Raw genomic sequence first — 25,713 nt, 5'->3', positions numbered from 1 at the left:
ACTGGACTGGCGCTTCGACCAACAGAACAAAGGACTTTCATGGCATACCGTCGCGTGCCAGAAGATAACAAAACTCCGCGGCTGAACTTAGATTAGCGAATAGTCAATGCATCCGGCATTGGATAAGTCGGGAAATTATAACTTACGTACGCCTGAAGTAAGATCCGCCGCATTTCTTCAGCGCAAATCCGAACGTCCCATTTGTGTATTTTGAGCACGATTTTTCTGCATCCTGGAGAAACCTGTTCAGCAAAATGTGCTGAAATGGTCGACGTCAGTCGCTGCTTCCTCGACGCACGTAAATACGAGCAATTTCATATTCATGACTTGCCACGTGTGTAGCAACCAGTCGAGTGAGTAAAAAACGCTCGTAAACGCAAAATGCATGAAAGCCGTGACATTACAACCAGATACCATCTATAATGATACATATCCAGATCCAAAAAAGTAACACGCGTGATTCTGACATTCTGCAGCGACGGCTCCCGCCAAAGCATCGGCAATGCGTGGCCCTCAGCTGTCGTCATCCGGCTTGAAGCTCCAGATCTCCAGGACGGTCTTACCTGCGCGCTTGCACATCACCACGCACGTCTCGCGCATGTACGCGACCTTCCACACGCTATCGCTCGACTCGCTCAGGTCGCGCACGGGCACATACTCCCCCGTGCCGCCCTCGCCCGCGAACCGGTACAGCCGTGCACGCCCGTCGTTCCCGCTCGTCACAAGGAACCGGTCATCGAGCTGCAGCCCGGTCACAGAGCTGTCGTGCGCCGCGAGCCGCTGCACGATCTGGTACGACGCGCCCAGCGCGAAGATGATCACGCGGCCGTCCGACCCGCCCGTCGCGAGCATCGTTGGCGAGAGCTGCAGCTGGCACACGAGGGCGGTGTGCCCCTGGAGAAGCGCAAGACATGTCCTGCCCGCGACCATCGACGTCAACGCCAGCGCCACGAGGAGAGGCCACGGAAGCGAATGCAACGTACCCCGTAGCCGCGTCCCACACGCGCACCGTCGTGTCGAGCCCCCCGGAGGCGACGCGCACGCCGTCGAACGCGACGGAGTATATCTGGTTGAAGTGCCCGCGCAAGACATGCAGGCATGCGCCCGTGTCCACGTCCCACAGCCGGCAGGTCGTGTCGTAGCTCCCGCTGACCACGCGCGAGCCGCAGATGTCCAGGCAGCGCACGCTCTGCTCGTGGCCCTCCAGGACGCGCAGGAGCCGCCCGCGCTGGATATCCCACACGCGCAGCGTCCGGTCGCGCGAGCCTGACACCGCGACGGGTCGCCCGTGCAGCACCCTGAGGCACCGGATCGTCGATGTATGTCCACGCAGGGTGTGGATGCAATAGCTGGGAGTGGATCAGGTCGTGCCCACATAACGCCGCGGCGTGGGGTGCTGCTCACCCTGACTTGACGTCCCATACCCGCAGCTCCTTGTCGCATCCTCCGCTGACGACGAGCGCATTGGGCTGTCCCCAGCCGTCCGACGAGCACGTCGGGTCGCTTGGCTTGTCGACTGGCGGGGGTGCCTTTGTGCGCGCCTTGCCCTTGCCATGGCTGAACACGTCCGACGCAGAGCGACGCCGCGACCGCTTGTCACCCCCGGGCGAGCCGATGTCCAGCCCGAGCGCACGCCGCAGGGTGGGCGGCATAGGCGGGTCCTGCACAGACGAAGGGTCATCATTCGGGCCGTCATCATCATCACACGCCGAATCCCCATCAGCAGCATCGTCGACGTGCGGCGCCGCGCGGTCGTCCTGCGTGCCCCGCACGAGCGCAACGGCCCACACGCCGGACTCGTGGCCGACCAGCGTACGGCTCAACACGCCCGTCTTGGCGCTGAACACGTGAATGCGGCTGTTCGCAAGCCCGACGACAAGCCAGGCGTCGTCCAGCGCGATGGACGTGGGGATGGCCGAGGCGGGCGCCGCGGCGGGCTCGTCAGCGGGGTTGCGCGGCGCCACGAGCGCCTGGCTTGTCGATACCAGCGGGATGCGGTGTGTGCGGAGCAGCTTCCCGCCGTGCATCCAGTTCATCGCTGAGGAGGAATAAGGTGAACGTATTAGGCGCATGTGGCGAGGACGTACTGATGCTGTATGCATATTTGAAGTGCCTACGGTAGGAGATGGACGGCTCAGCGTGCGCCGGTGGCAGTGGCTGCAGCCCGAGCATGCATACATTCGGCGCTGAAACTGGACAAAATGTTAATAACCCGAAAGAGGTTTGAACATTGCGAATAAGGACCAAGAAAGTAGCGTAGGATGAAACCCTCTCATACGTTGACAGCAGGATGAAGCATGGTGGAACATTACAGAGTAGCGTATGAAACAGTCAGCTCGCAACAGTCCTACATTCGCAGGACGTTACTGTCTGCCTCCTGTCGAAGATGCACCCAAGTATCCACAGCAACTCAGAAAACGCACAGGAACAAAACACGCTTATCGCATTCGCGGCGCCGCTCAAGAGCCCTCATAGGTGACAGTAACTCTCGCGTCGCCGAGACACTCACAACTGATGGTAAGATGTCACTGACCAGATGGTCGGCAGACTTGTGCCTGCACTTATGACTTTCTTATCGAGCATGTCGCCGACATCGTCACATCTGCTACCAACGCACTAGATTGTGCACATCCAGGTTGTAATGTGCAGAAAGGAATTATCCAGCACAGCGCAGCCTGATAAACGCATTCTCGCCAAGAGTGGCCTGCTGTGAACACGCTGCCGCTCTTCAATCCGTGAGATCATCAGCGAGGTCCCGTCATGCGACATGCTCTTCTCAGTAGTGTACTACCCTGCTCGGGGTCATCGGAGCGACCTCTGGCTTGGAGCTATAAGCCTAGTCACATGCACAGTTCACCTCTCCAGTAGATAGGCTCAGTTGTAGCATACGGGAGTGCGTTTAGTGAGGACCTTTGCAGACCCCAAAACGCTACCAGCCGCCTTTTTCACCTACTGCGCTGGCCGACAGGACCTTACCATCAACAGCCTCCGGTAGGGCCCTGATCCGTCCAACTGGCACAGCGAGGCTTTTGTGCTGGCCATTGTTCCGCAGGCATGACATGGCTCACCGCTGGCTCCCACGCACTGCATCGCTTCTTACCCAGAGATGCGTGCAGGAGGTATATGGACCTACAGTCGCAGGCGGGGCATATGCAGGACCTGCGCCATGGCAGGCGACAAGCTTCGGACAGGGATTGCCAGACATGGCCGTATCTGCAGAACAGCGTAGCTCACCTGAGACGTTCAGCCCGCCGTCGGTGCCGTGTATATCACACCCTTCGATGCCTGAATGGCGAGCGCTCACTCTCCTCCCGCGATGGGCCTCCGCATGGCCGTCTTGCTCCAGAGCGTAGCCGTGGATATAGCACATGCGTCTCCAGAGCCACTGATCGTTCAGGAGTCGGTTCCATGATTTGCTGACACGGCTTGCTCTTGCCAGGGCCTGAGGGTCGTCTAGATAGCTGAGGATGTGCAGGGAGATCTCTGGAGGCAAGTCACGGAGTAAATCGCGTCTCAAAAGCGGGGAGATGGTGGTGGAGACGAAGAGCAGCTCTGATGGGGTGCAATCTGAGAGGAGAGCGGCAAGGTACTGGAGTCGCACTGGAGGGGAAAGACCGGCGAATTCACGACGAGAGACGTGGGCGGGATCCGACTCGGATATGCGATCGATGATGCTCGACAAGCTGAACGCGCTGAGACGGGGAGAGGGCGCTGGTGTAGGCGGGGAGAGGACTGGCATGTAGATCGTCGAGGAGGGCGCCGCAGACATGATGTTCGTCGATGTCGCTGGCAACAATTGGAGGTCGTGGTCGTTCCTTCCTGGAGCAGGATACACACCCGGCGTAGCACAACACAAGGTCGCAAGACTCGCAGGGAGCCACTGCGCGAGCGGACCGTCGTCGTCCAAACAGCGAAACAACAACACGGAAGATGTCCAAAACAGGCGATCCAGGACATAATATCGGGACGGTGTGTGGGGTTAGGGGTTCCCTCTCACTGACTTGGCACCGCCCACTCAATTGGGCAGCGAGCGCACCCTCTTTTGGAGAGTGGGGCAGAGTGGGTCCTAGATGGCCCTCAGCTTAGTCGCACCACGCCGTGTCGTCAACAGTGCACCCACAACTGTCCACAATGCATGCCAGGGGGAATATCTCCGTTCTTCAAAGTCTATCGCGGGCATGCCATAGAGCTCAGTGAGTGTCGCTCATGATACTGTCCTCAGAAGAGCTTCGACTAATTGATAGGTTGCCCGCTCGGGCACAGCCCTTGTTTATAGTCTCTGTCGCCACCTCAACACCAGATCTCAAGATCTCATAGAGTGCGTCACCCACCATTTGCATGAATACTGCTAGATGCCCGGCTAAACGATACACGGCCCAGCTTAGATTTACCCGAGGCGGCACGAGCGCTGCGCGTTTGATGCATCTGCGGTATCACCGACTTTATGCCTTTTGTCCTCCATTAATTTCGCCACGAGAGACGGGCCACTGCCGTGCAGTATAAATTTAACACGTTTCGGTATCATGTTTGTGTTCTTCCCCCCATCTGGCCACAAAAGCTAGGCAGCAAGACCCAACTCGTCATCCACCCCATCAGCGTACGCGCTAAGCCATCACCAATGATGTCTTCAGGGCGTGGCAGGTACCCTCTGCGTCAGGACAACACATATTTCCCTCCGCCTGCCGTCTCTGGACATCAAAACGGATGGGCGGCACCGTTCCAGCCCGCCGGAACGGCGAACGGGCACCCTCCCTTGAGTCCTGCCCATTATCTCTTCGTCAATGGGTACATGGCGAGACCCGAAGCACCTCAGCAGCCAGTCCCATGCCCATTTCCATACGCCCCCATGCACACCACCAACATCCCCGCCGCTCCGTCTGCCATGGTGGCGGCCACCACAGCAACGCCAAACAAGAGCCGGCCAGCGAAGAAGCGGAACTCGTCGCCCGACAACTCGAAGGGCACGCGGTCTGCCAAGATCCAGCGGGTGTCCCAGGATGCACCCGACATCGAAATGCTGGACGCCTCGCCAGCGCCGCCCAAGCGCAACGGGCCACAGAAGCACGGGACCGCTCACACCCGCGCGCGCGCTCGTGCCCGTGCCCGCAAGGGTGTCCCCAAGGTGCCGCCAAACGCGTACATCATCTTCCGCAGCGACTACATCAGGAAGCACCACGTGAAGAGCTCCATTCCCGGTGCGGGTGGGCTGCAGACGCATATCTGTGAGTATCCTCCTGTGGCCCCGTGTCTAAGAATATATCTGATGTGGCGGCTGTTGCATAGCGGGTATATGGAACGCCATGTCGGCGCCCGAAAGAGCTGTTTGGTACCAGAAGCACGCTGAAGCGAAAGAACAGCACCGTCGGGATTACCCTCATCTGTACGTTCCGGAGGAAGTTGGCAGCTCCGACGACGACGACGATCCGCATGACGAAGATTACATCCCAGAAAAGAGCGAGACGGACGAACCAGCCGATACTGTGGCGTTCTTCCAGGTACATGATGTGGCGGAAGCGTCCACTTCGCCAATTCTACCCAACGATGTACCTCTGCACGAAGAACAGAGGACTGGGACTGCCCATGTGTCCGCAACACAGCTTCCGTTAGCACCTGTCCCCCCGCCGATTGAGCCCATACCTGATAGCTATGCCACCCGCGGACCGTTCGCTAGTCTTCCCGATAGCCTCAAACGCATCATCAACAATTGGGATGATGCGAGCAGCCCGCCTGTCACTCCGCATGTGTCCGCTACAGAAATGGAGCCACCGGCCGTGCCTCTTCCCGACGCTCAACAAGATCAAGCTCAGCGTTCTCAATGCGATGTCATTCCCGAGCCAGGAAGCCCCGCCACCGTAGGAGCCAGCTCATATGACCAGCCAGCTGATGTTTCCGTGAGCGTCCTGATTCATGTCGCGTCGCTGCTCATACTGACACAATGTTCAGACCGCACCCAACCGTCTCAGCATGATTGGCCGTCTGAATCTGGAGTCCACAACGGCAGTGCGCGACGAGCCTACGTGTCCACCGCACTCCTTGCCCTCGATTCCATCCGAACACACCTCCGTGCTGGAGCCCTTGTCTATCGGCATTTCACCCACGTCCTACAACACGCTGTCTGCTTGGTGGGATCCATCCATACGGCGTCCCCCCTGGTTGCAAAATCTTGCAATGCAGATCGTAGCAGCGGAACGTCCTGGTCCCCCGTAGCCCAACCCTGCGCCATCGCATCAGTATAATCCTCTCTCCGCTAGTTGTGCGTGCGCCCCGGGGCCATCGAGTCGCCGGGCTAAACGCGGACACAAATTACGTCTTCATTCCTTTGTTCATTCATTCTCACATCGTCATATTCATTCAACGTTCCTTACTTCCGAAGTCAGAGATGTCCCAATATCATATATGCCGGCATTCTGCATGCAGTAGTTCGGTCGCGCCAGTGTATATAGTGATACTGATAACATGCTCAAGCAGCAATATAATTCATATACCGAACCCTTGGAGCTGTGCACATTCCAAGATATCTGCAGAAGTGTCTTGACAAAAGAAGGCGAAATGATGGTGTTTCGAAGCATCGCATTTCCGGATATACATGTCGTTGGAGTGCCGACTTCAATAGCGAAGAACACCGGCAAAATTGCATCTAGTATACTGCTCGAGCAGGCTCCGCCATACCATCAACGTTGTGGCTGCAGGCCGGATTCTCAACTAAAGATAATGTGCAGGACAAGTGATGCCGGAATCAAAAAGGCAATCGGACTTGTCGGTGAGTATTACATGCTTATAGAGGATAGGTGTGAGAGTGTCGAGTAATCTGTGCATCAAGAGATCGAGTGGCACGTCCGTTTGATTGAGCGTTAGCTGTCGCTGTTGCGCTGCGTTGATATCATCACATGGGAAGAGAGATGCGCAAAGCGACCTTTTTTCACTTTACCTGCTCCTGAGACTCGACAAAGCGCGACTTTAGCGTCGAAATTAGCGCTTTCTTGTGACGGAGGCATTCCTCCAGCCGCAAGTGCGCTTTAGTTGACAATATATCGTGAAGCTGGGTATTCAGTGGCTCGAGCTTGAAAGAGTTGATGTACGGGCAGACAGCAAGAGCTGAGTGCAAAGAGGAGCGGGACCCGTGCGAATACCCCCAGAAAGCCCGATCCCATTCTCACAAGCGTGTGAATCTCATGCACATTGGCGATTTCGACGTACTTATTAATTACATAGGAGAAAACTGTCCCCTCACCAAGTTCGTCGGTGACGTTACGCAGCATTTTCGGAGGCTTAGAGATAGGGGAGACTCGCCCATAAGTTAGTATCCTGAAGTTGACGGTTGATTGCTAAAGTATATTATTGTGCGTGCTGCCTTTTCTCCTCTCAGTGGTTCGTCTGCTCCCCAATTGCTGTACACTCTAATCCACATCCACATCCTCGCTTTACAGTGTTTGCCGTAGTCCATCGATTGGGCCGCTTTTTTGTGCACACCCAGGCACGGAAAATGAGGCAGGAGGAGACTGAGAGACTGTCGAGTGGTCTGCATTCTGTGCGCAACGTCCACCGACAGCGGTGCCAATCCCTCCAGCGGATATAAGACTGGGAAAAAATTGTTTTCAATATACAGGCCTTACATTGTACATCAAGAATCTTCGACAATCGTACCGCACTTTGGAGAACTCTAGTCAACAGAGGGATGAGCGGCGACGTCTGGACTTGGGTCCAGTCGCGGTGGCTGCGGTCTGGCACCTTAATACACTCTACTCTGGTCATCTCCCCACAATGCTTCGTGTAATCAGACTATTCAGTGCATCCTCAGGCTCCCGACATCGGTGAGCCAAGCACGTAGCAGCATGAAATGCGGGAACTCGTCACACGAACAGCGAGCATAGCAAAAACGGTCTGCGCAACAGCTTTACTAGGCAAAGGCTTCGCATCGCGGCGAATCGGCAAGTTTGATTCGATAACTATCAGATGGTTCTGGTCATTCGGCATGGAGACGAATGTGAAATCAGTGGCGCCGTGGCGTGAGGCAAGAGGTCATGACCATGCTGCGGATACGCCGCCACATGTAGTACGTAGGGCTTGGGCGTCTCTTTCTTTCTCTCAAGTATACCTCCATCTACCCTCATCTACCTCGCCCGCTAGAACCAAAGACCTACTTCCTTCAAGTTCACTTACGTGAAGACACAGACTCACTCAAGCAGACGGTAATCCAATACTCTTTCAATATATTCGCTCGCTCAATAGTGGCTACACAGACTTCTCGGAGACTATACGCGTCAGATCGTGCTTCCAAGATTGCTCAGAAGACATGTGTTCTGCCCGCAATCGTGCTCTTCAGCTGGATGAGATCTGCAGAGAGATCGTTGCCCATATTCCCTCACACACTGAGAAAGGTGAAACATCATATCACAGGAACCTTGCAAGGCTTGCCAGGACGAGCAATGCGTTTTTCGTTCCGGCTATTGATGCCTTGTGGTACACTCTTAGCAGCACGAAACCAATCATCCACCTTCTGGACTTCCTTCCTTTCGGAACTCCGGCCAAAGCATTCGCAGAGACGGTTAGTGCACAGATTCTATGTATGTGCTGTACTTACCATGCGTTGAAACAGGCGTCCAGTCGCAATGATCGCACATGCCCACTATGGCGTCTTCACTACTATGCTGGTCGCATCCGCAAATTGTCCGTAACTCAATATGTCAATCAGCAGCGAGAGCTAGCAGCGTACGCTCGGCTGCGCTCAGCATCTGAATTCCAGCCTCTGTTCACGGGACTCAATGAGCTCGAAATAGTGTGGTATGATATACAGCACTATCAAGACCTGCTTGATTTCACGTCGCTTGTGGCGGTACCCTCCCTGCACCGGATGTCTGTTAAGCTCAATCTAGAACAGAGGCATGGACTCGACATGCTGTTACCAGTCTTGGAGATATTCATCTGCAAGGCTGCCTCTGTTCAGTCCTTGAAAGTAGAGCTTCCGTGGGAGGCGCGGCAAGATGCAAATGTGGCGCTGTTGCAGAAGGTGATGTCATTCAAACGACTCGAAGCACTCGAACTATACGGCTTTTATGTCTCTGTCACACAGCTCAGCGACGTCCTTGGCCACTCAGACGGTCTTTCTTATCTCAAAGTCCACGTCGCAAATGCCGGATTACCTGGCTCGCTGTCTCACAGTCCCGCGCTCTTCCCGCGTCTGAACGTCCTGGAAACCATAGGCAGATCAGCGCACATCATGAAACTCGTTAAATTGTTGCCCAAGACACTCACAGACCTGCGTCTCACAGTACAAACCTCTTTTCCGCTTGAGATCAACAATATCTGCATCCGGATCAAGCACCATTTTCGTTCGTTTGGGAAATTGAAGAAATTGCGTATATCTTACGTGGACTACTTGAACCGTAACTACCAGATCCGCCCTTTCATAAGACTGTTTGCAATCGGGCCGTTGTTCGATATTGACACGCTTGAGGATGTGACTATCAATTTCGGAGAACAAGTTCTCATCTGGAGGGACGACGACCTCCTCGCGCTCGCTAATGCATGGCCGCGCCTCAAGTCACTGAGGCTCAATTGGCCCCCGGCCGACATACCACACGTCCCCACTCTCCACACTCTGGTCCTATTCGCCCAGTGCTGCTCCCACCTCCAGTCACTCGACTTATGTCACGTCAGTATGTCGCAAATCACAGAAGCGACCTCCTTGAAAGTCCGACCCCATGGTCTACGCAGCCTGCAACTCGATCATCCAACATGTCAGCTTCCAGACCTGAATGGCGTTGCTGATTTTTTGGACCGTCTCTTCCCTCATTGCAAGATTCTCACACTTGGTACGGACGCCGGATGGGGCCATGTCCTCACTGACATTGGGCATTTGAGAGGATCAGGCAGTACCGCAGGTTTTGTTCCGGCCCGTCGTCTCGTCTGACGAGCTTAATGTGCACTTATGGCAGCATCTTATGTACTATGGACATACTATCATTATCTTTTCAGAATAGGATATACGGGTTTACCGAAATCCGCAACTATCAAAACCACCACCGCCAGGCGCCATACATGCACGCGAACTGTTTGAACTGATGTATCAAAACTGGGCACTAGCAGTGTCGTTCAATATCCTTGACGCTAAACCGAATTCACTCAAATTCTTGTCACTTTCCGATCGTAAGAACACAAAAGAATGAGACCCTCATTGAATACTGAATTGGAACGACTCGAAGACATAGAGCTCATACAAATGAGCATTTCTGCCATGCATCTTGACGCGCTCCTGCTGTCTACATCGCCTGATGCGGTATAACCACATCTACATGTCGGATCTTGGGTCCCTCCCTCACAAGCTACTCCCGCATCTTGAGTGCTTGGGAGTTTCTAGCGCTTCAACAATCCTCATAGGGCTCGTACGAGTCCTTCAAAATGCGCTTTCGGTATTGCATGTTCAAGCATATACCTGCTCTAACCCATACATTGATAGTAGCTGCGCCGAAATTAGAAATCTCCTCGGCGTAGTGAGTTCTCTGGTGCGGTTAAAGATACGCTTTTCCAGCCCCCACAGTTTCAGCGACTTAAACAGCCGTTTCGTAGACTTATCGATAGCTATCGGGCCTTTGTTTGATGTACGCACCCTCGAGGGAAGTGCACATATCATGTGGAACCGGGGCCATGGCTTGACAAGCCAGCATCGTTCCTACAATCGCAACTTCATAGCCTCAGCTGCAGGTGGTGAAGAGCGTGGGGCTAGCTCATTCAGCTTCGAAGTAAGTGTACCCAACGCTGATTGTACTGTTACTCAACTGGGGAAGGTTGTGTCCGTATTTGCATCACTCATTATGTTTTTAAAGTGTTAGAGAACACGAGCTCGCATGAAGGTACAGATCCCCGGCGCAGTCACACAAGTGACATTACCAAACCACCGAACCAAGCGAAATAACCCATTAAGCGAGAGAGTTGTGTGCGCGAAACAAACCACTTGCCGTCCACTGAGCCTCAAGGCTGACAGTGTTGTACAGTGCTATCAAAAAGCCCACTGAAGACCGATGAGGTGAACAAATGTCGTGATACCTGCAGGAGGGTATATTAGATCCAGTACTCAAAGTGAAATCTTCGGCAAAGCAGAACATGGAAAGCTCGTTGTAATCCCTCGGACAAGCTAGGCTCACCGACAAGTAATATACATCCTCGAATTTGTGCTCTTTGCGACTCCTGGGCAGATAATTGTGCGACATACTTGATACCATGTGCTGTGGCAAATGCCTCGAGACGTGCATTGTTCTGTGCGGTATAGTTCGCAGCAGCCTCCTTCGCGTCGGTCACCTTCACAGTGGAGGATGGCAGAGTTAGAGCAAGTTAATAACGGCAACACCTAAACATAAAGCAAAAAACAATCAGTCGGCAGGTACTTACGCTTAGTAGCTGTACGAATGGCAGTGTCGTATTCTTGTTACTGTTACCCGTGGGATTCAGGTTGTAGAGTGCATATGCATTTCGCAGGAATGTTTGCCCCAAAACCACTGTTGGACCTGAGGGCTGCCAGAAAATCTTATAGTTAAGCAGGTCATGGCAATTTCTCACTTACGTCAGGTTCACCAAGAGTCACGAATGCGCCATGGCAGACGACCGTCCCATCTTTGTGCCATCCGATTGGAGTCACTACATCAAGCGGATTCACTGGATATGCGACGCCTTTATGCGTAAAACAGGCTGTTAGCATGTCAACATCAAGCGCAGGAGAAGTAACTACAACATACCCAATGACGAAGGCCACTTCAATCATCGCGGTGCAAGGCACGATGGGCATGATGTTTGGTGAACCTCAAGAAGGTGGCAGGGCGCTATATATGCCGGAATACATCTCTTGGGTCACAGCGGCTATCAGGAGGGCAAATGAGGACATCATATAACATTGACAGAGAGGTGGGGATATACCGCTGAAGACGCCAGAATCAAGCACGGCAGGAAGACTGTTGAGAGTGTGAATGAGATCGCATGCAAGCGGGGATCGTCATGAGTACATATTTCACTTTGAGCGTACCATTGTTCAAGATGATGCTGTCTATCATCACCGTCCAGTGTTGTCTCCCTGTAGTCGTGTTCATAATTGGCAGGATCGGTTGGTCTGTGATGTTCGCATATTTTGAGAGCGGGTTTCCTGTCGATGATATTCACTTCAGCTGTATAGCAATTAAGGAGAGAGCGTGACGATATACCAAGAGTGAATGTTCCTCCGGATGTCGTATGTTCGCCGTCATTCCGTGACATTAACATCGTAAATTGAGGTTCGACGTCGGGATTCTGTGCAAAAATATATGCGACAGTGTAAGCCTCGATTCTTGCTTCGACATGGGCACTGGCGCGTACGTTCTCAAGGACACTCGAGTCATTGCTAAACGTCATATTCGCCTTCTGAAGTGCCGAACTGATTGCTCCGCTTGCATTTGGGCTGAGCAAGTAGAACATGATCGTAATAATGGGTCAAATGTTTCCGCAGTCGCATAATTGGTACTTACGGCGCAAGTCCTAGAAGGCCGCCATTGCCATTTATTCCTGATAGGAATGCACTCGCGTTTGTAACATCCGCCACTACAGGTTCCAGGATTCAACAAACACCGGCGCATGTGAGCGGTAACTTGAATACTCACGAAACGCCTGATTCTGCACGGTGAAATTCGCAAACTGCGTATCCGCGATGAGAGCGAATCCTGATACCGACCACACCACACCAGTATCCAGAAAATAGTCAAGAGTTGCAGAGACAGAGGTATTGGTATAGTTGGCTAGCCCGCTTGAATTTGCCAGCCAGAAGTCATGGCTTCCGGTGTCGAGCACCACCTGCGTGTACGAGGGTTATTACAGGCGCGCGTCAAAAGGCATAGCCATACCTCAAAAGACTTCCCGGAGACGACAATCTCGCCTGCGCAAAGTGTGTTGTTGACATTTTCGTATCCGGCCAGCTCGTCCACAGAGTTCGAAGCCGATCTTCTCCCCGGCATATGTGCATCACCGCCTCGAGTCCGGAGCAAGGTATTGAAAGCAGCCACATAGTGGAGGAAGGAAGCGCACAAATGCACGCCCGTAAAGTCGACAACACGCACTAGCATGATGTTCAAGGGAAGTCGAGGTGGATGAGAGGGGAAATGTCGAGCAATGGCGGCTTATAAGTGTTGAGCATCATGTATAGGCACCATACTGTTAGTTACGTATTGAGTCGTATTGAACAGCTGTTGGCGCCAGTGTAATGACATGTAGACAGAGCGCGGCCCTGATATCAACAGTCGGTTGAAGAATAGTGGGGAGGGTCCGCCTGCTCGTGAAAGGTCCTCGTTTTCGAGGCTTTCTCTGTCGGTGCGGTTTGATTCTCAATTTACTCAAACACTTACAGAGCGTTGATCTTGACAGTATACAAATAAATTGTACCTACCACCGCATTAATTTGCGCCCGCGGCACAGGAAGTGTCCCGCGAAGCGCGGCGGTCTCCGCAATTCGGCTCCGTCTAGGTCCGGACCTCCCCTCCTAGACTCCGAACTTGTACTTCTGATGACGGCATCGAACTGAGAACGTGGACCGAACTGCTGTTGAACGGGAAGGAAATGCGCTTGACCGCGGGACAAGGAGCCTCTCCGCCGGGTGCTCGAGGTGATCACAGTCGCCTGTTCAATTCCGCAGGGTGCGACGCTGAATCATGAGTGCTCCTGTTCTCGCAGCCTCGTACTTACCCGCCGATGCTGTCGTTCTCAGCGAGCCACCTCTCTTCTTTGCTGTCTCACAGGTCGCTGCCCCTCAACGGACTCCTACATCCTGCGGTCTTCAAGTGACTGGCAGCTACACTTACCGCGGGTAGCATGATTCTCTCGATGGGCCCCGGCCGCACGGTACTCGAGCTTGTATGAAAACACACAATTCTTGTGCTCGAGCTGTGCGCGGCGCTGTTAGACAGCGGCTGGGGTGACTAGAAGTCGCATTCTACAGCACGCGCCGGCGCTTCAGCAGAGCTGCTCGTGGCGCTCCAGCAGGAGAAGCCCATCGCGAATGTGGACATCGTGTAGAAGCAGCACGTGCAGGCATGGGTCGACGGCCAAATCGTGTGCTGGAAGCACATTGCCGATGCGGGGAGTGTGCTGCTGCTGCGCGACGTATTGGCGCCGTCTCTCGCGCTGCTGTGCGTCGGGATCGTAGTCATTGATATTGAGGAAGCGTAAAGTATGATTGGTTTTCGGAACCAGGCTCAAAGTACCATGGGCAGCTCGTGCCCGTTTGAATGCCTGAACGCTGAACCGGACCTGCTGCCAAGCTCCTTCCCGCCGCTGTGGGAGTTTAGGGGACTTGATCCGAATAGCGGTACGCGGTACTCGATGTTTCGTCTTGTGTATCCTGGAACAGAAGCCTTGCCTTGACCATGTGCACATCATTCCCATTTGAACCTTACTCCCTCAGCGGCTGGCACAGAATATCCACAAACAGCGGAGAACTTCCCATATGAGGCAGGGTTGACGCTCGTAAATGATAAATAACATCAAAACATTTCAATTTCGCCATCGCAATCCCCCCTGAATGTGCGTAGCAGATGTGCCACTATTTGCGCCCGCTTGTTTGCGTCGCCTCCTGAGACTTCCCGTTCTACTCAGAGGCAATTTTCACTGGGCTTCACCACCCCGCACTGGTGCATCATCGCCCAGCTGACTCCAGTTCGGTGTCGAGTAAAGCGCCTTAGTCCTCGTCTGAGGTGCTCCATTTTAGACCGCGTGGCTCCATATGGCGGCAGTGTGAGCAAACCCGACTCGTTGATTAACACGTAATCACGCGCTGTGCCGGGTGACGCAGTCGCAGACGCACAACCCGGATATGCCCCATATTCTACCCGCAAGTGTATTGCAACAAAGACTGTACTCGAAAAATAGTAACCTGCAGCCGTCTTCCGGCGGATCACCAAGTATGTTATCGTGCGACCTTCAGAAGCGGAACTCTGCATCCTGCGCCCCACTCTTTAATGGCGGCATGGGTCCTGGCGGGCTCTTCGGGTTCATGAGCTCGCGCCAATGCGAGTTATACGTTATCTGGCGCAATTTAGAGCGCGAGGACATTACTGGGAGTGCGAATGAGCGACAAGACAATACGAATCAAATTCAGTAGACTCACGATAACCCAGATATATCTCAAGACCCGGTGCCAGTTTCAGTTCTAGGATAGGTACACCGTCCCCGGTACGATCTCCTTCGATCAACTCATCAATCAATTCTTGAATGTATGCTCGCCCTTCCCCCTCATTGAGATCCATAAAATCCTCGATGTCCGTCAGAACATCTTCTATGCGGTATACGCTACAGTTAACAATCTGGAACTTCTTCCGTATGCTCTTTGAATCGTTGGGCGTGTACACAGCCTGTCTGAAGACGATGTGTGTACGGCCTCGTGAAGGGTCGCGTTGAAGATTGAGGGCATGACACAATGCTTCAGTGTCCACAGAATTAGCTGCTTGACGCCAGTTGATCCAATCTTCGGCCATCGTGGCTTCCTCGGGGTTCTCTTGCTTCAATTGCTCTACACGTTTCCTCGATTGGAAGGCATCCCTGTGGAGAACAAGTAATCGATCTCGCCCTACGGTGATGGCAATGCACAACTTACCGACAAGCTTCCCTTTATGAGAGGTCAGTCAGCCATCTCATGCGCAGTAGGCACGAACTCACTTGTGTCGCTTCCAATCCGCCCGTTGACATTCTCTAGAACTAAGAATGCGCTTGTCAGCGCGATGTAGGACATTGGCCCTATGAACTCACCAATAATATGTCCACTGACATTGTGAACAGCGGAAAACCGGCTTCTGCATATCGTGCATTCCACAGGTGCTGCATCCCTTCTGTGCATGGTCGTCTGCTTTCTGCGTAGGTCTGCGTTTTGCAAACCACTTCGCACCACCAAGGGCGGCTAGCACGGGGTGTGTGGGCTGATCTCGGCGCATCAAGATCTGCTTAAGAATACTGTCTGAGAGACATGTCGGGCTTTTACGGAGATAGTTAGCAGCCCAGGTCGTGTGCCTGTCGATTGTTGGTTACTGCACAGAAAGAACGGTCGGCACAAGCTCACTCTCGCTGTGCAGTATCATCATTTCCCAATTGAGCGAGCACCAACGCTAGATGGACGTGTGCCTTGATGATGGTCCATCTGAGAGACACGCGCTGAGCTTCCGGCTGCTCCGCCATCTCGAGAAGATGCTCAAGAACCATCTTCGTCTCTATAGTGAACCGAGACGATAAGGTAAGGGCATCCCCATACGTAGTGTACAGCGACTTATATTGCATTGAGTGAGATGAGATTAATCACTTGAGGCTGTAACTCACGGATTCATCACCCATGGAGGTACTTTTTGGCGAGCCGCGCTTTCTTCGCACTGCTTCACTAGAACCTGCAGCTCTTCAAGAGCAACCGATGGGAGATCTATCGCTGGATTCCTGACGGGTAGTCGTCAGCAGAACTCAGGGGGGAGCTCCTGTAGCGTGCAGGCGTACATGAGGTGCGTCACCAGCTTCAACCTCATGTTTGTAGTCTGGGTATGAGCAATTAGCTCACATCCAACCTGAAAGTAAGTACGAATCACCATGAATTCCCGCGCTACCTCCACCGTTTGTTCAGGCTTGACGTGGCCGATGGTACGAAGTAAGTTCTCTGGTGTCTCCTCGAGCACCCTAATGAACATCTTCAACGCGAATATCACAGGCTCCAGTAGGTCCTGGGGAACTAGCGATCTCTTCGCGAGGCGACTTCTTAACCACAGAAGGAAACGAATACAAACCATCTTATCCAAATCCGAAGAATCCGAACCTGAATAGACTGGGCAAGCTCACGTTCCACGACAGGGCTTCAGGCAAGACTTGTGGTTCTCCTGAAGGGACTTCGTCGAGAGTCTGCACCAGTTTGGCATTGATTCGCCCCGGACCGCCGGTTCTTTGCAGAGCAATCACTAATTATATAGGAAAGATGTAAGCATTACACCGCATATCGCACAGCCTGGCACCGTACATTTCTGAACATCTTCCCGGACCGCTTGCAGCGTGGACATTTTCTCAGCCGCCATTAGAAGACCATCTGCATCAGCGCCGTAGAGACTAGCTCTAGGAGCGAATATCTCCTGATGGCCTATCTCGCTCCTAAGTGTAAGCATGGTCAAGAGGGAATGCAATCGTACTGGTGGTGGGAGAGAGGTATCACAGCACGCATTTGTATTGGTGATAAGCTCGAAGCGCGGCTATATTGGGTTTGTTCACGTGAGGAGGCTGGAAAGTAAGGATATAATCAGTCGATATCGCTCCTTCCGTGTAGAGACAGTGCTGAAATTGTAAGTCAATGCCGCAGAAAGGCAGGTAAATGTCTCGATCATCAAGTCATCCGGCAGACTGCACAATACTCACGCCCGAGAAGTGCAAGAAATGAGATGACCGGAGGGATGATTGTTCAGAAAGTGTGGTAGGCAGACGGCTACCGTGCAGCCGTAACTGTCGCAAACTATCAGGGCGCAAAACTGACTGGGGGGGGTGGGTTCGCGCAGCAGTGTCACCTGGTGGTCTCGTAGGTGAGCTATGAGTTTGAGTTCCTCATACAGTAGTTAACTGGAACATGCTTTCTAGCGATGGCACTGATCAAAAAAAGAACCCTGAGGGGCCCAGGCAAGCCAACATGGGTAATTTTGTTGGGAAAAAGTGCACATGCAGCACGAGCAAAGACGGCAGATTCAAAACAGCAGCTTGACCGACGTCAACAGTGTTTGTCAGAAAGAACAATGCTACCCATATGTCAGGATGCCCAAGGAGAACAACACGCACTAAGCGAAACACCCTCAGATCGGTGGGGCGCGGCAAGGAATTGACCAAGAGAGAGCAACCAAGCCTTGCAACGGTGACTTCAAGGAAGGGGGTACAGTGCGTCAAGACACCTAGAAGATGAGAGTACTGTGTGGCTTTCGGACATCGCCGAACATGGCGTCGAGGAAACTGCGTATATTAAGAAAACAAGAGATATGTTACAAAGGTCGAGCATTCGTCATGCATACGCGCTCTTGTCTTTATTCCGCTCATAAGCTAGCATGCAATGTCAGAAGGTCCCAGGGGTTTTCAAGGACGACCACTCACGATTGTAGTGGAGCAGTTTTTCGATGAGGTCGACGTGAGTGAGAACCATCCGTCGACAGCAGTATCTCTTCAGCTGGAGCTGATCCAGTGCATCACTGCATGCCAAGTCGGAAGACAAAGTCAGAGATCATAGAAGAGCAGCGACTGCGAGCACGACGCACCCTTCGCTGATGTCCTTCGACAACATCTCCAGATAGTCATTCCATTTGTCGCCTATGACCTTTCCACAGGAGAAACAGCGCACTGGAATAATCTTCATATGAAAGTAATGGTCAACGCGCCACAAGCTCGATACAACGGAATGCACGCACCATGGTGAACGCTGTAGTCAGGCTGAATTTTGGCGCTGCTCACTGCTTGGAAAGAGCCTGTGACTGTGACTAACACGGTGTGACATACGCGTGCAAAGCATGTGACCGACGCGTTTCGCGTTTGCAAGTTGCACTCGAACTTGGACGCGTTGCAGACACTCCCAGCCGTGACATCTCTGTCTGGCCACCATGGACTCTTTCGAACTGCAGGAAGAGCTGCAAAATCTGCAGGATCTCTCTACTTATGAAGTTCCTAACGAACACGACATCCCCAGCATGGACACACGCTCGGTTACACAGCTATTGGAAACTGCTGTTGAAGCTCTCGCTGAGTCCTCTGATGCTATTGCGGATCCTAATGTCTTTGATGCCTACCGAAGTCTCCTTAAATATGCGGAAGCTCTTCAAGGCTCTCTCATGAACAAGTTGCTTGACTCCATTTCATCTGCATGTCAAGCCCAGGTTGATGCCACCGCTCGAGATGTGGATCATGAAGATCAGCAGACAGTTGCAGCCCACAAAATGCCCCTGGAGATGTATGCATTCTTGCTGAACTGGTTTGTCGGTGCTGCAGAGAAGGTTAAAGCTTCCGGAGGAGAGGAGAATGCTGCTGCCGCGCCACCACCAAGAGCACGAAGAGGGAGGGGCGGCAAGGCAGGGACTTCACGACAGGCTGCGAAGAAGAACACAGAAGAATGGACGTGGATCGAACAGATCCCTCAAACACTAGGAATCATTAGTAAGGTTCTGCGACTCAAGACACAGCGGATCTGGGTCACGACCGTCGAACGGGACACGTTCATCAAGTGAGTACATGTGTGTTATTCTTGATAACCAATAATCCGCGGAGAAGCGTATCGCGCGCGTAGCATTCGCCAAATAAGACTTGATCTTGTTCTGAGCGCACCATCATGGCATTTGCCAATTTGTGGTCACTGTCGTTCGCGTGCGTAGATTCGCACGATGTGATCACACAGTTCATGGTCCTGATGGCTGAAGGGCGCTCGCGCTGGCCACTCTCATCAGGAAAATGAAACTGGTCACTAGACGTGAGGGCAGTTCTCTTTTTTCTGAAGGCTGCTATGATTTTCTCAAAGGAATAGCATTCATGTTTACCACTCGAATTTGCGTTTACTTCCTTGTGCTATTTAGTTGTATCACCCGACCGGTCTATCATATTACTGAGAGCGAAGCCTACATGAAACTCCAGCCCATCCGCCTGGGTGCATACAAGGTCATTTGTCTCGCGGTCAAGCACCATGGACACGCGTTGGCCGCACAAATCAGCATCATGCAGTCCTTACAGTACTACGAGCACCTCTCCGAACCCATGGCAGAATGTCTCACCGTGCTCGCCAAGGAGTTCGATCATGCGCAGCTGGCCGACGAGATCCTGCGCGAAATCGCTGCCAAAAGCTTCAGCGCGCAGGATTCAAAGGGTCCTCGGGCATTCTCGCGTTTCCTTGTCAGGCTAGCCGAGTTAACGCCCCGTGTCGTGCTGAGGAAGATCAGTATTCTACTCTCGCACTTGGACTCCGAGGTGTGTGACTTGTATTTATAGGTGTTTGCCCTTCTGACACCTCTGCAAGTCCTATCCAATGCGCATTGCCATTGTCGAGGTTATCGGCTGCCTCATCCGTGAACTGGCAACGTCGTCAGACCTCACGACGGACGAGCAGCAGACCCAGAAGCAGCTAGAAGGCCTGTACGAGCTGCTCCTTGAGCGCACGCTTGACCTGTCGTCCTACGTCCGCACAAAGGTCATCGCAGTCCTGGCACGACTATGTGATCTGCCCGTCAAGTTCCCAAAGCAGCGCCTGGCGGTGACGCGCGCTGCGGTCGAGTCGCTCGAGGACAAGGCATCGAGCGTGCGGAAGGCTGCGGTGATGCTGCTCGTCAAGCTAATTGTCACGCATCCGTATGGTCTAATGCATGGCGGGCTACTCGGCCTTGCCGAATGGGAGGAACGATACAAGAATGTATGTTCCGAGTTGCAGGTCGTGGAAGGCGTCGTCGGACGTGCGGTCGAAAGAGACGAGGGCGATGATGACGCTGAAGAGGGTGACGACGAGACTCGAGAAAAGGGCAAGGACGAGGAGGGTGACGACGAAGACGAAGAGATGGACGAGGACGAGGAATTCGGCGAATCATCGCACAAGAAGCGTAAGAAGGCGTCCAGCAAGAAGTATGTTGTGCAGAATCTCATTTTCATGCGCTGACCTCTGCAATAGAGCCAAACGTCGAGTGATGTCTGACGATGAAATGGACGTCGATGAAGAAGCTGAGGCCGCAGCTGAGGTTGAGGATGTCAAGATGGAGGATGCTGATGATATGGACACACCGCGCACGCCGAAGAAGTCGAAGAAGGGCAAGAAACCGAGGAAGTCGGAGCTCGATATGGCCGCGCTCAATAACGAACAAGAAGCTCTGGCCGCCTTGGAAAGCAACCAGCTGCTCCATCTGCGTCTGCGCAAACGCTATTATGCGGAAGGGCTGAGCTTTATACGGCAAGTCGAAGAGGGGATGAAGACAGTGAAGCGTCTACTTGCCTCGACGAACAAACTTGAAGTGTTGGAAGCGATTGAGTTCTTCAGGGTGGCCTTTGAGTATCATTTCGATGGCGCAGAGGTGTGCTTTCTAATCTCAATCCCGGCGGTTCGAGTCTAACTTTCTGTCAGGCTGGTATCAAGCAAATGTTACATCTCATCTGGACGAAGGACAACAACGCTACCTCCGAAGATGGCAAAGAGGTCAAAGGAGTCCGGTCTCGTCTCCTAGAATGCTACCGCAGTTTGTACTTCGACCCGATTCCTGACATGGAGCCGAAGCAGCAGATTAATCGAATAGCTAAGAATATGATCGAGTATGCTGCAGTGGTTTACTGTTATTGGGGGATGTTGATTTCAGTTTTGTACAGGCTTACCTACGACGCCACGCTCGCGGAGTTGACGAGTCTGGAGGAGATGATGCGATCTATGATGCAAGACGGCCAAGTGCACAACGATGTGATCATGAAGCTTTGGCAAGTATATAGTAAGTCGTCATACCTTGAGATGCCGAGCAAGATGTAGTGACGCGATCATAAGGTTCCGACAGGCCTCTGCCCAAAGCTCAACGGCGAGGAACTGTTATCATCCTAGGGATGCTAGCTTTGGCCAAGAGAAGTGTCGTGGCTGACAGGGTGGAAACTCTCGTAAGAGTGGGATTAGGAAAGGTGAGGCAATCGATATAATCCAGTGTCAACATTTCACAAATACTGTCTAGGCCGACTTGACTCTAGCTAGATATACTTGCGTTGCCCTGCAGAGACTCAACGGGAGTGCAAAAAAAGTGAAAGGTACGTACCCCTTGTGCTTGCAAAGGCAAAGACTGACGTTCAACAATCTTAGGATCCCTCTTGGATAAATCGTTGCGTCTGGATATGGACAACGCACTGTTCCGAAAGCTTCAAGATGCCATCGAGAAGCCTTGTCGGTCGAAAGAATGGTTTGGAATGGCCGAACAGGCCATCAACACTGTCTACGCCCTTGGAGAACGCCCGGACGTTCTCTGTGATAGCTTGATTAAAAATCTCACAAGGCGTGCATTTGACCAGCAGCCGCGAGCCAAAACTCCGCAGCCCAGTAACTCCGGCACCGTCGACGCCGAGGGGTCTCGAGAAGATACAGAAGAGACTTCTGTACAAAGCCAGCCAGACGAAGAGAAGGATACTGGCGATGCATGGACTCTCAGTCAACTATTGTTCGTTGTGGGACATGTTGCTGTTAAGCATATCGTCTACCTTGAGCTCGTGGAGCGGGAGTGGAAGCGACAGAAACATGAGAAGGAGCTAGGTGCAACGTCTCTTTCAAGGAAACCTGGATCTACTTACTCATTTGGCAATCTAGCGGAAAAACTGGCCGAACGAAACAGCCCACGTCGATCGAAAGACCAAGAAGAACTGGACCAAGTTGCTGGTAATGCTGAAGACGAGATTGGCGACAGGATAGCAGCAATCAGAGAGATAGAACTACTCTATAGCCCTGATTCGCTGTTGTCGATCTACGGACCAATGGTGGTTCACATATGTGGCAGTCCGCATAAGTTCAAGGTACATCTTCATATTCCGAGCAATATTACAAGCTGACTGAATTCAATGTGCTAGAACCGAACCTTGAGAGCGGCAGCTACTCTTGCGTTCAGCAAGTTCCTCTGTGTCAGCTCGAAGTTTTGCGACGAGCACCATGCTCTCCTGTTCAAAATTCTTGAAACGTCGAAGGACCCGATCATCCGTAGCAATATCGTTATCGCGCTGGGCGACGTAGCCGTTTCGTTCAGCAACATCGTCGACGAGAACAGCAACGAGTTGTACAAGGGCTTGTCCGATATCGATCTTGTCGTCAAGAAAAACACCTTGATGGTCTTGACTCACTTGATCTTGAACGGTATGATCAAAGTCAAAGGTCAGCTCGGAGAGATGGCGAAGTGCCTGGAAGACGAGGATGAGAGAATAGCGGATCTCGCGAAGCTATTCTTCTCGGAATTATCGACCAAAGAAAACGCCATCTACAACAACCTTCCCGATGGTGAGCTGAACAATTCGTTCTTGGGAGGGTATGAACTGATTACTGTGTGTAGTCATCAGTCATCTTTCTGTTGGTGCGCATGCGGTGGAGGAGCCAGTCTTCCAAAGCACCATGCGGTACATTTTCTCCTTCATCGAAAAGGTGTGTCTCTTGTATAACCCCTTTGTGACGAGACTCATCTCCAATTAGGAGAAACAAGCAGAGAACATTGTGGAGAAACTCTGTCAGCGATTCCGATTGACTGAAGATCCGCGTCAGTGGCGAGATATAGCCTTCTGTCTATCGCTTCTCCCATTCAAGTCGGAACGTTCCGTCAAGAAGCTCATCGAGGGCTTGCAATTCTATCGCGACAAGCTGCATGAGGAGACTGTCTTCAGCCGATTCCAAGAGATTCTCACCAAGGTCAGGTCTCGCAGCGGATCATGAGTATTCACGTTGACACGCTGTACCCACAGGCTCGTTCGAACAAGTCTGCGAACAAGCCAGACGCCGAGCTGAACGAGTTCGAGAACGTGAGTCACATACTCGTCGGTCAACCACAATGTCTTTATCGCTTGCACCTTAGATCCTGGAGGAACACCGAAGACAAGGAGAGGAGGATCAGGCCTTCGAGAAGAGAGTGGAAAACAAGAAAGCTGCTGCGAAGAAGCGAGCGACCCGCAGAAGTACGTTTCACATCGCTCCCCCTATTCTGTGCATGTACTAACTTCCTCATAGCTCAACGAAAGAAAGTTACTCAACGGGAAGAAGATTCGGACTGAGCCTGGAAGGCCAGCGGCGGTGCCGCCTATCTTTATTTACAACTGTATATCAGCACATACAGTACATTGTATACTCTAAGGGTTTAATGAAGCGTAGCGTGAAGATGTGCGAGGTCCGTCCAAGCCAGAATCGATACCAATATCCATGACTATGAACGACTGGGAAACGCACTCCAAGAAGAGAGGCGATAAATGACGAAAGAAAGGGTGCAACGAGTGTGTATACGAGCATCAGCCCGATATGACAAATAGGATAAAACGGATTATGCGGGGGTATCACCGACATGATACGAATAGAGCCAATGTACACGAAATAATTGCGACTAGTCCTGAAATGTCTAAGTACCAAGGAAACCGGGAGATGGATGGGTGAAGCGTAACAGAGGGGGGGGGGGTAGCGGGATTATTCGGCTTTGAATCGCCCACCACCTTCGCCCCCTCGCATGATCGCCTTCATAAATGCGAAGAAGCGATCGCCGTACTCTTCTGGGGGTACTGGACTGATCTTATGCTGCACACGAAACAAATCTTAGCATGATTTCAACGCGAATATGCAGGATCGACGACTTACCCGATCAGCCGAGAGGCCCTTCCAGAAGTGCTCGAGCTTCTTCAGTGAATTGTACGGCGTGAGGATATCAATAACGCCGAGGTAGTATATCGGATCCATATTCTCGTTGAGCTCGTCCGTCGCACGCAGCCCGCCCTCGTCTTGGTAGAACAGGAAGTGCTGCCGCTCCCCTGCCGTGTCCTCGTCCGGCAAGCTGATAGTGCCCGAGCCGAGTCGCTTGGGATCCGACTCGCGCATAATACGCCGTAGCGCAATGGCGTCGGGTGACGAGGGTCCCTTCACCTGCGTCGGTTTCCGCTTGATTAGGGGCATATTTGGCTATACGCTGTGATGAGCGCCATCACCCAAGGCGATTAAAAATAATATAATCCTTACTGAGAAAACCTTGAGCGTGTTGCTCCGCACGTTGTCACGGTTGCCGCGCTGCATGTTGTGAATGCCGACAAGTAGACTGTAGTCCATGACCTGCAGGCGCTTGAGCAGCTCAGAGTCCCGCCTGAGTTGCTCCGTCAGGAGCGCTCGCTTCTCTGGGCCAAGCTCGAGGGTCTTCCCCCGGTTGATCCAATTGAGGTCTTTGAGAGTAGCTCGAGGATTCTTTTCCGCTTTCTCTTCGGGGTACTCACGGCCGACAGTCGATCCCTTGAGGTCATATGTCTCGTGGATATCGCGATGCGGCGGGAAGAGGTTGTTCATGATCACAAAGTGAATCTTGCGACCGCGAGGTAGCTTAACGCGGTGCAGGCCGTAGAAGCGGCTGAGCAGTGTGTGCGGGTTGTCCTTCACATGCTCATAGTACTGCTTGAGGATCCTCCGCAAGAACTTGTGTTCGTTGTGGTGGATCGTCTTGATGATGAAGCGGTAGTCCCGCGAGAAGTAGAAGAACGAGCCGGACTTGCCCGGCGAGCCGAGCTCGGAAAGGATGTACTTTGCGGTTAGGCTCAGGAGGTAGTCTGCCGGGTCGAGGTGGAAGTAGTCTTCCCGCAGCTCGCGGAAGACCCATGGCGCGTAGTCTTTGAACTTGAAATCGTACTTTGCCGATGGTGTCAGCTCGTTCCCGACGCTGTAAGCAGTGAGTTCAGTCCATATCGCATGCTGGAAACAACTCACATGTCAAATGAATATTTGTTCGCAGAAGTATAATCCTCATCCGTCAACGGCCGCCGGATCTTGGCCTGACACCGAGACACCGCGATTCGGATGCCCGTGAGCATGTTGTACATCATCACATAGTTGACGTGGTCCTCGCCGATCAGGTTCCCCACCAGCGGGCCCTCATCTCCGCGCAATGATGTGCCGCGCACGAGTGATATGGTCCGCGTGAGCGCGCTTTCCGCCTGCACCTTCGCCTTCTCCGCCTGGCGCTTTGACTGTCGCTCCCGTCGGATCTGCGCCGCCTGTTGCTCCAT

The 25,713-nt window shown here is 52.8% G+C and overlaps 7 protein-coding genes across 7 annotated transcripts; 2 read left to right on the top strand and 5 right to left on the bottom strand.

Annotated features, from left to right (window-relative positions):
* Positions 1-372: 372 nt before the first annotated feature.
* On the bottom strand, positions 373-3,739 carry POSPLADRAFT_1182469 (hypothetical protein; the record flags this gene model as incomplete). The annotated part of the gene is made up of 5 exons (XM_024488924.1): positions 373-916; positions 984-1,349; positions 1,405-1,469; positions 1,773-2,113; positions 3,274-3,739. 5 exons carry the CDS (start codon positions 3,737-3,739, stop codon positions 514-516), a joined length of 1,641 nt encoding a protein of 546 aa, XP_024338141.1. The 3' UTR covers positions 373-513.
* An 882-nt stretch (positions 3,740-4,621) lies between these two features.
* POSPLADRAFT_1146026 (hypothetical protein) lies at positions 4,622-10,062 on the top strand (the record flags this gene model as incomplete). Its single annotated transcript, XM_024485874.1, has 9 exons — positions 4,622-5,222; positions 5,284-5,891; positions 5,944-6,000; positions 6,469-6,760; positions 7,428-7,517; positions 7,607-7,811; positions 8,398-8,545; positions 8,597-9,652; positions 9,976-10,062. 9 exons carry the CDS (start codon positions 4,622-4,624, stop codon positions 10,060-10,062), a joined length of 3,144 nt encoding a protein of 1,047 aa, XP_024338140.1.
* A 934-nt stretch (positions 10,063-10,996) lies between these two features.
* POSPLADRAFT_1146051 (hypothetical protein) lies at positions 10,997-13,079 on the bottom strand (the record flags this gene model as incomplete). Its single annotated transcript, XM_024485876.1, has 9 exons — positions 10,997-11,043; positions 11,142-11,295; positions 11,386-11,508; positions 11,558-11,682; positions 12,014-12,130; positions 12,189-12,421; positions 12,489-12,561; positions 12,621-12,810; positions 12,861-13,079. The coding sequence occupies 9 exons, from the start codon at positions 13,077-13,079 to the stop codon at positions 10,997-10,999; spliced, it is 1,281 nt and encodes a 426-aa protein (XP_024338139.1).
* Positions 13,080-14,823: 1,744 nt separating this feature from the next.
* POSPLADRAFT_1040440 (hypothetical protein) lies at positions 14,824-15,983 on the bottom strand. Its single transcript, XM_024477748.1, has 5 exons — positions 15,754-15,983; positions 15,664-15,702; positions 15,602-15,613; positions 15,116-15,546; positions 14,824-15,062 (listed from the first exon to the last, which is right to left on the bottom strand). Exons 1-5 carry the CDS (start codon positions 15,933-15,935, stop codon positions 14,929-14,931), a joined length of 798 nt encoding a protein of 265 aa, XP_024338138.1. The 5' UTR covers positions 15,936-15,983; the 3' UTR covers positions 14,824-14,928.
* A 2,027-nt stretch (positions 15,984-18,010) lies between these two features.
* On the bottom strand, positions 18,011-18,413 carry POSPLADRAFT_1047556 (hypothetical protein; the record flags this gene model as incomplete). The annotated part of the gene is made up of 4 exons (XM_024479318.1): positions 18,011-18,048; positions 18,100-18,194; positions 18,261-18,352; positions 18,411-18,413. 4 exons carry the CDS (start codon positions 18,411-18,413, stop codon positions 18,011-18,013), a joined length of 228 nt encoding a protein of 75 aa, XP_024338137.1.
* Positions 18,414-18,599: 186 nt separating this feature from the next.
* POSPLADRAFT_1145729 (hypothetical protein) lies at positions 18,600-23,681 on the top strand (the record flags this gene model as incomplete). The annotated part of the gene is made up of 15 exons (XM_024485831.1): positions 18,600-19,216; positions 19,563-19,950; positions 20,000-20,595; positions 20,642-21,038; positions 21,089-21,273; positions 21,328-21,443; positions 21,497-21,624; positions 21,675-21,747; positions 21,800-22,243; positions 22,298-22,500; positions 22,555-22,975; positions 23,028-23,116; positions 23,165-23,377; positions 23,431-23,487; positions 23,541-23,681. 15 exons carry the CDS (start codon positions 18,600-18,602, stop codon positions 23,679-23,681), a joined length of 4,068 nt encoding a protein of 1,355 aa, XP_024338136.1.
* Positions 23,682-24,139: 458 nt separating this feature from the next.
* Positions 24,140-25,713, bottom strand: POSPLADRAFT_1146068 (hypothetical protein; the record flags this gene model as incomplete). Its single annotated transcript, XM_024485880.1, has 4 exons — positions 24,140-24,247; positions 24,308-24,625; positions 24,683-25,367; positions 25,415-25,713. 4 exons carry the CDS (start codon positions 25,711-25,713, stop codon positions 24,140-24,142), a joined length of 1,410 nt encoding a protein of 469 aa, XP_024338135.1.

Source organism: Postia placenta (assembly GCF_002117355.1).
Source record: "Postia placenta MAD-698-R-SB12 unplaced genomic scaffold POSPLAscaffold_9, whole genome shotgun sequence".
Taxonomy (NCBI): Eukaryota; Fungi; Basidiomycota; class Agaricomycetes; order Polyporales; family Adustoporiaceae; genus Rhodonia; species Rhodonia placenta.
This window is presented reverse-complemented; position numbering and strand designations above follow the sequence as displayed.

Bases quoted from the DNA above. Each gene is read 5' to 3' on its own strand.
- POSPLADRAFT_1040440 (XM_024477748.1), bottom strand. From the start codon at position 15,935: ATGCGCCGAGATCAGCCCACACACCCCGTGCTAGCCGCCCTTGGTGGT. The intron at 15,703-15,753 runs GTGAGTTCATAG...GCGCATTCTTAG, and splicing joins TGTCAGTGGACATATTATTG to TTCTAGAGAATGTCAACGGG. The intron at 15,063-15,115 runs GTGAGTCTACTG...TCGCACTCCCAG, and splicing joins TGAGATATATCTGGGTTATC to TAATGTCCTCGCGCTCTAAA.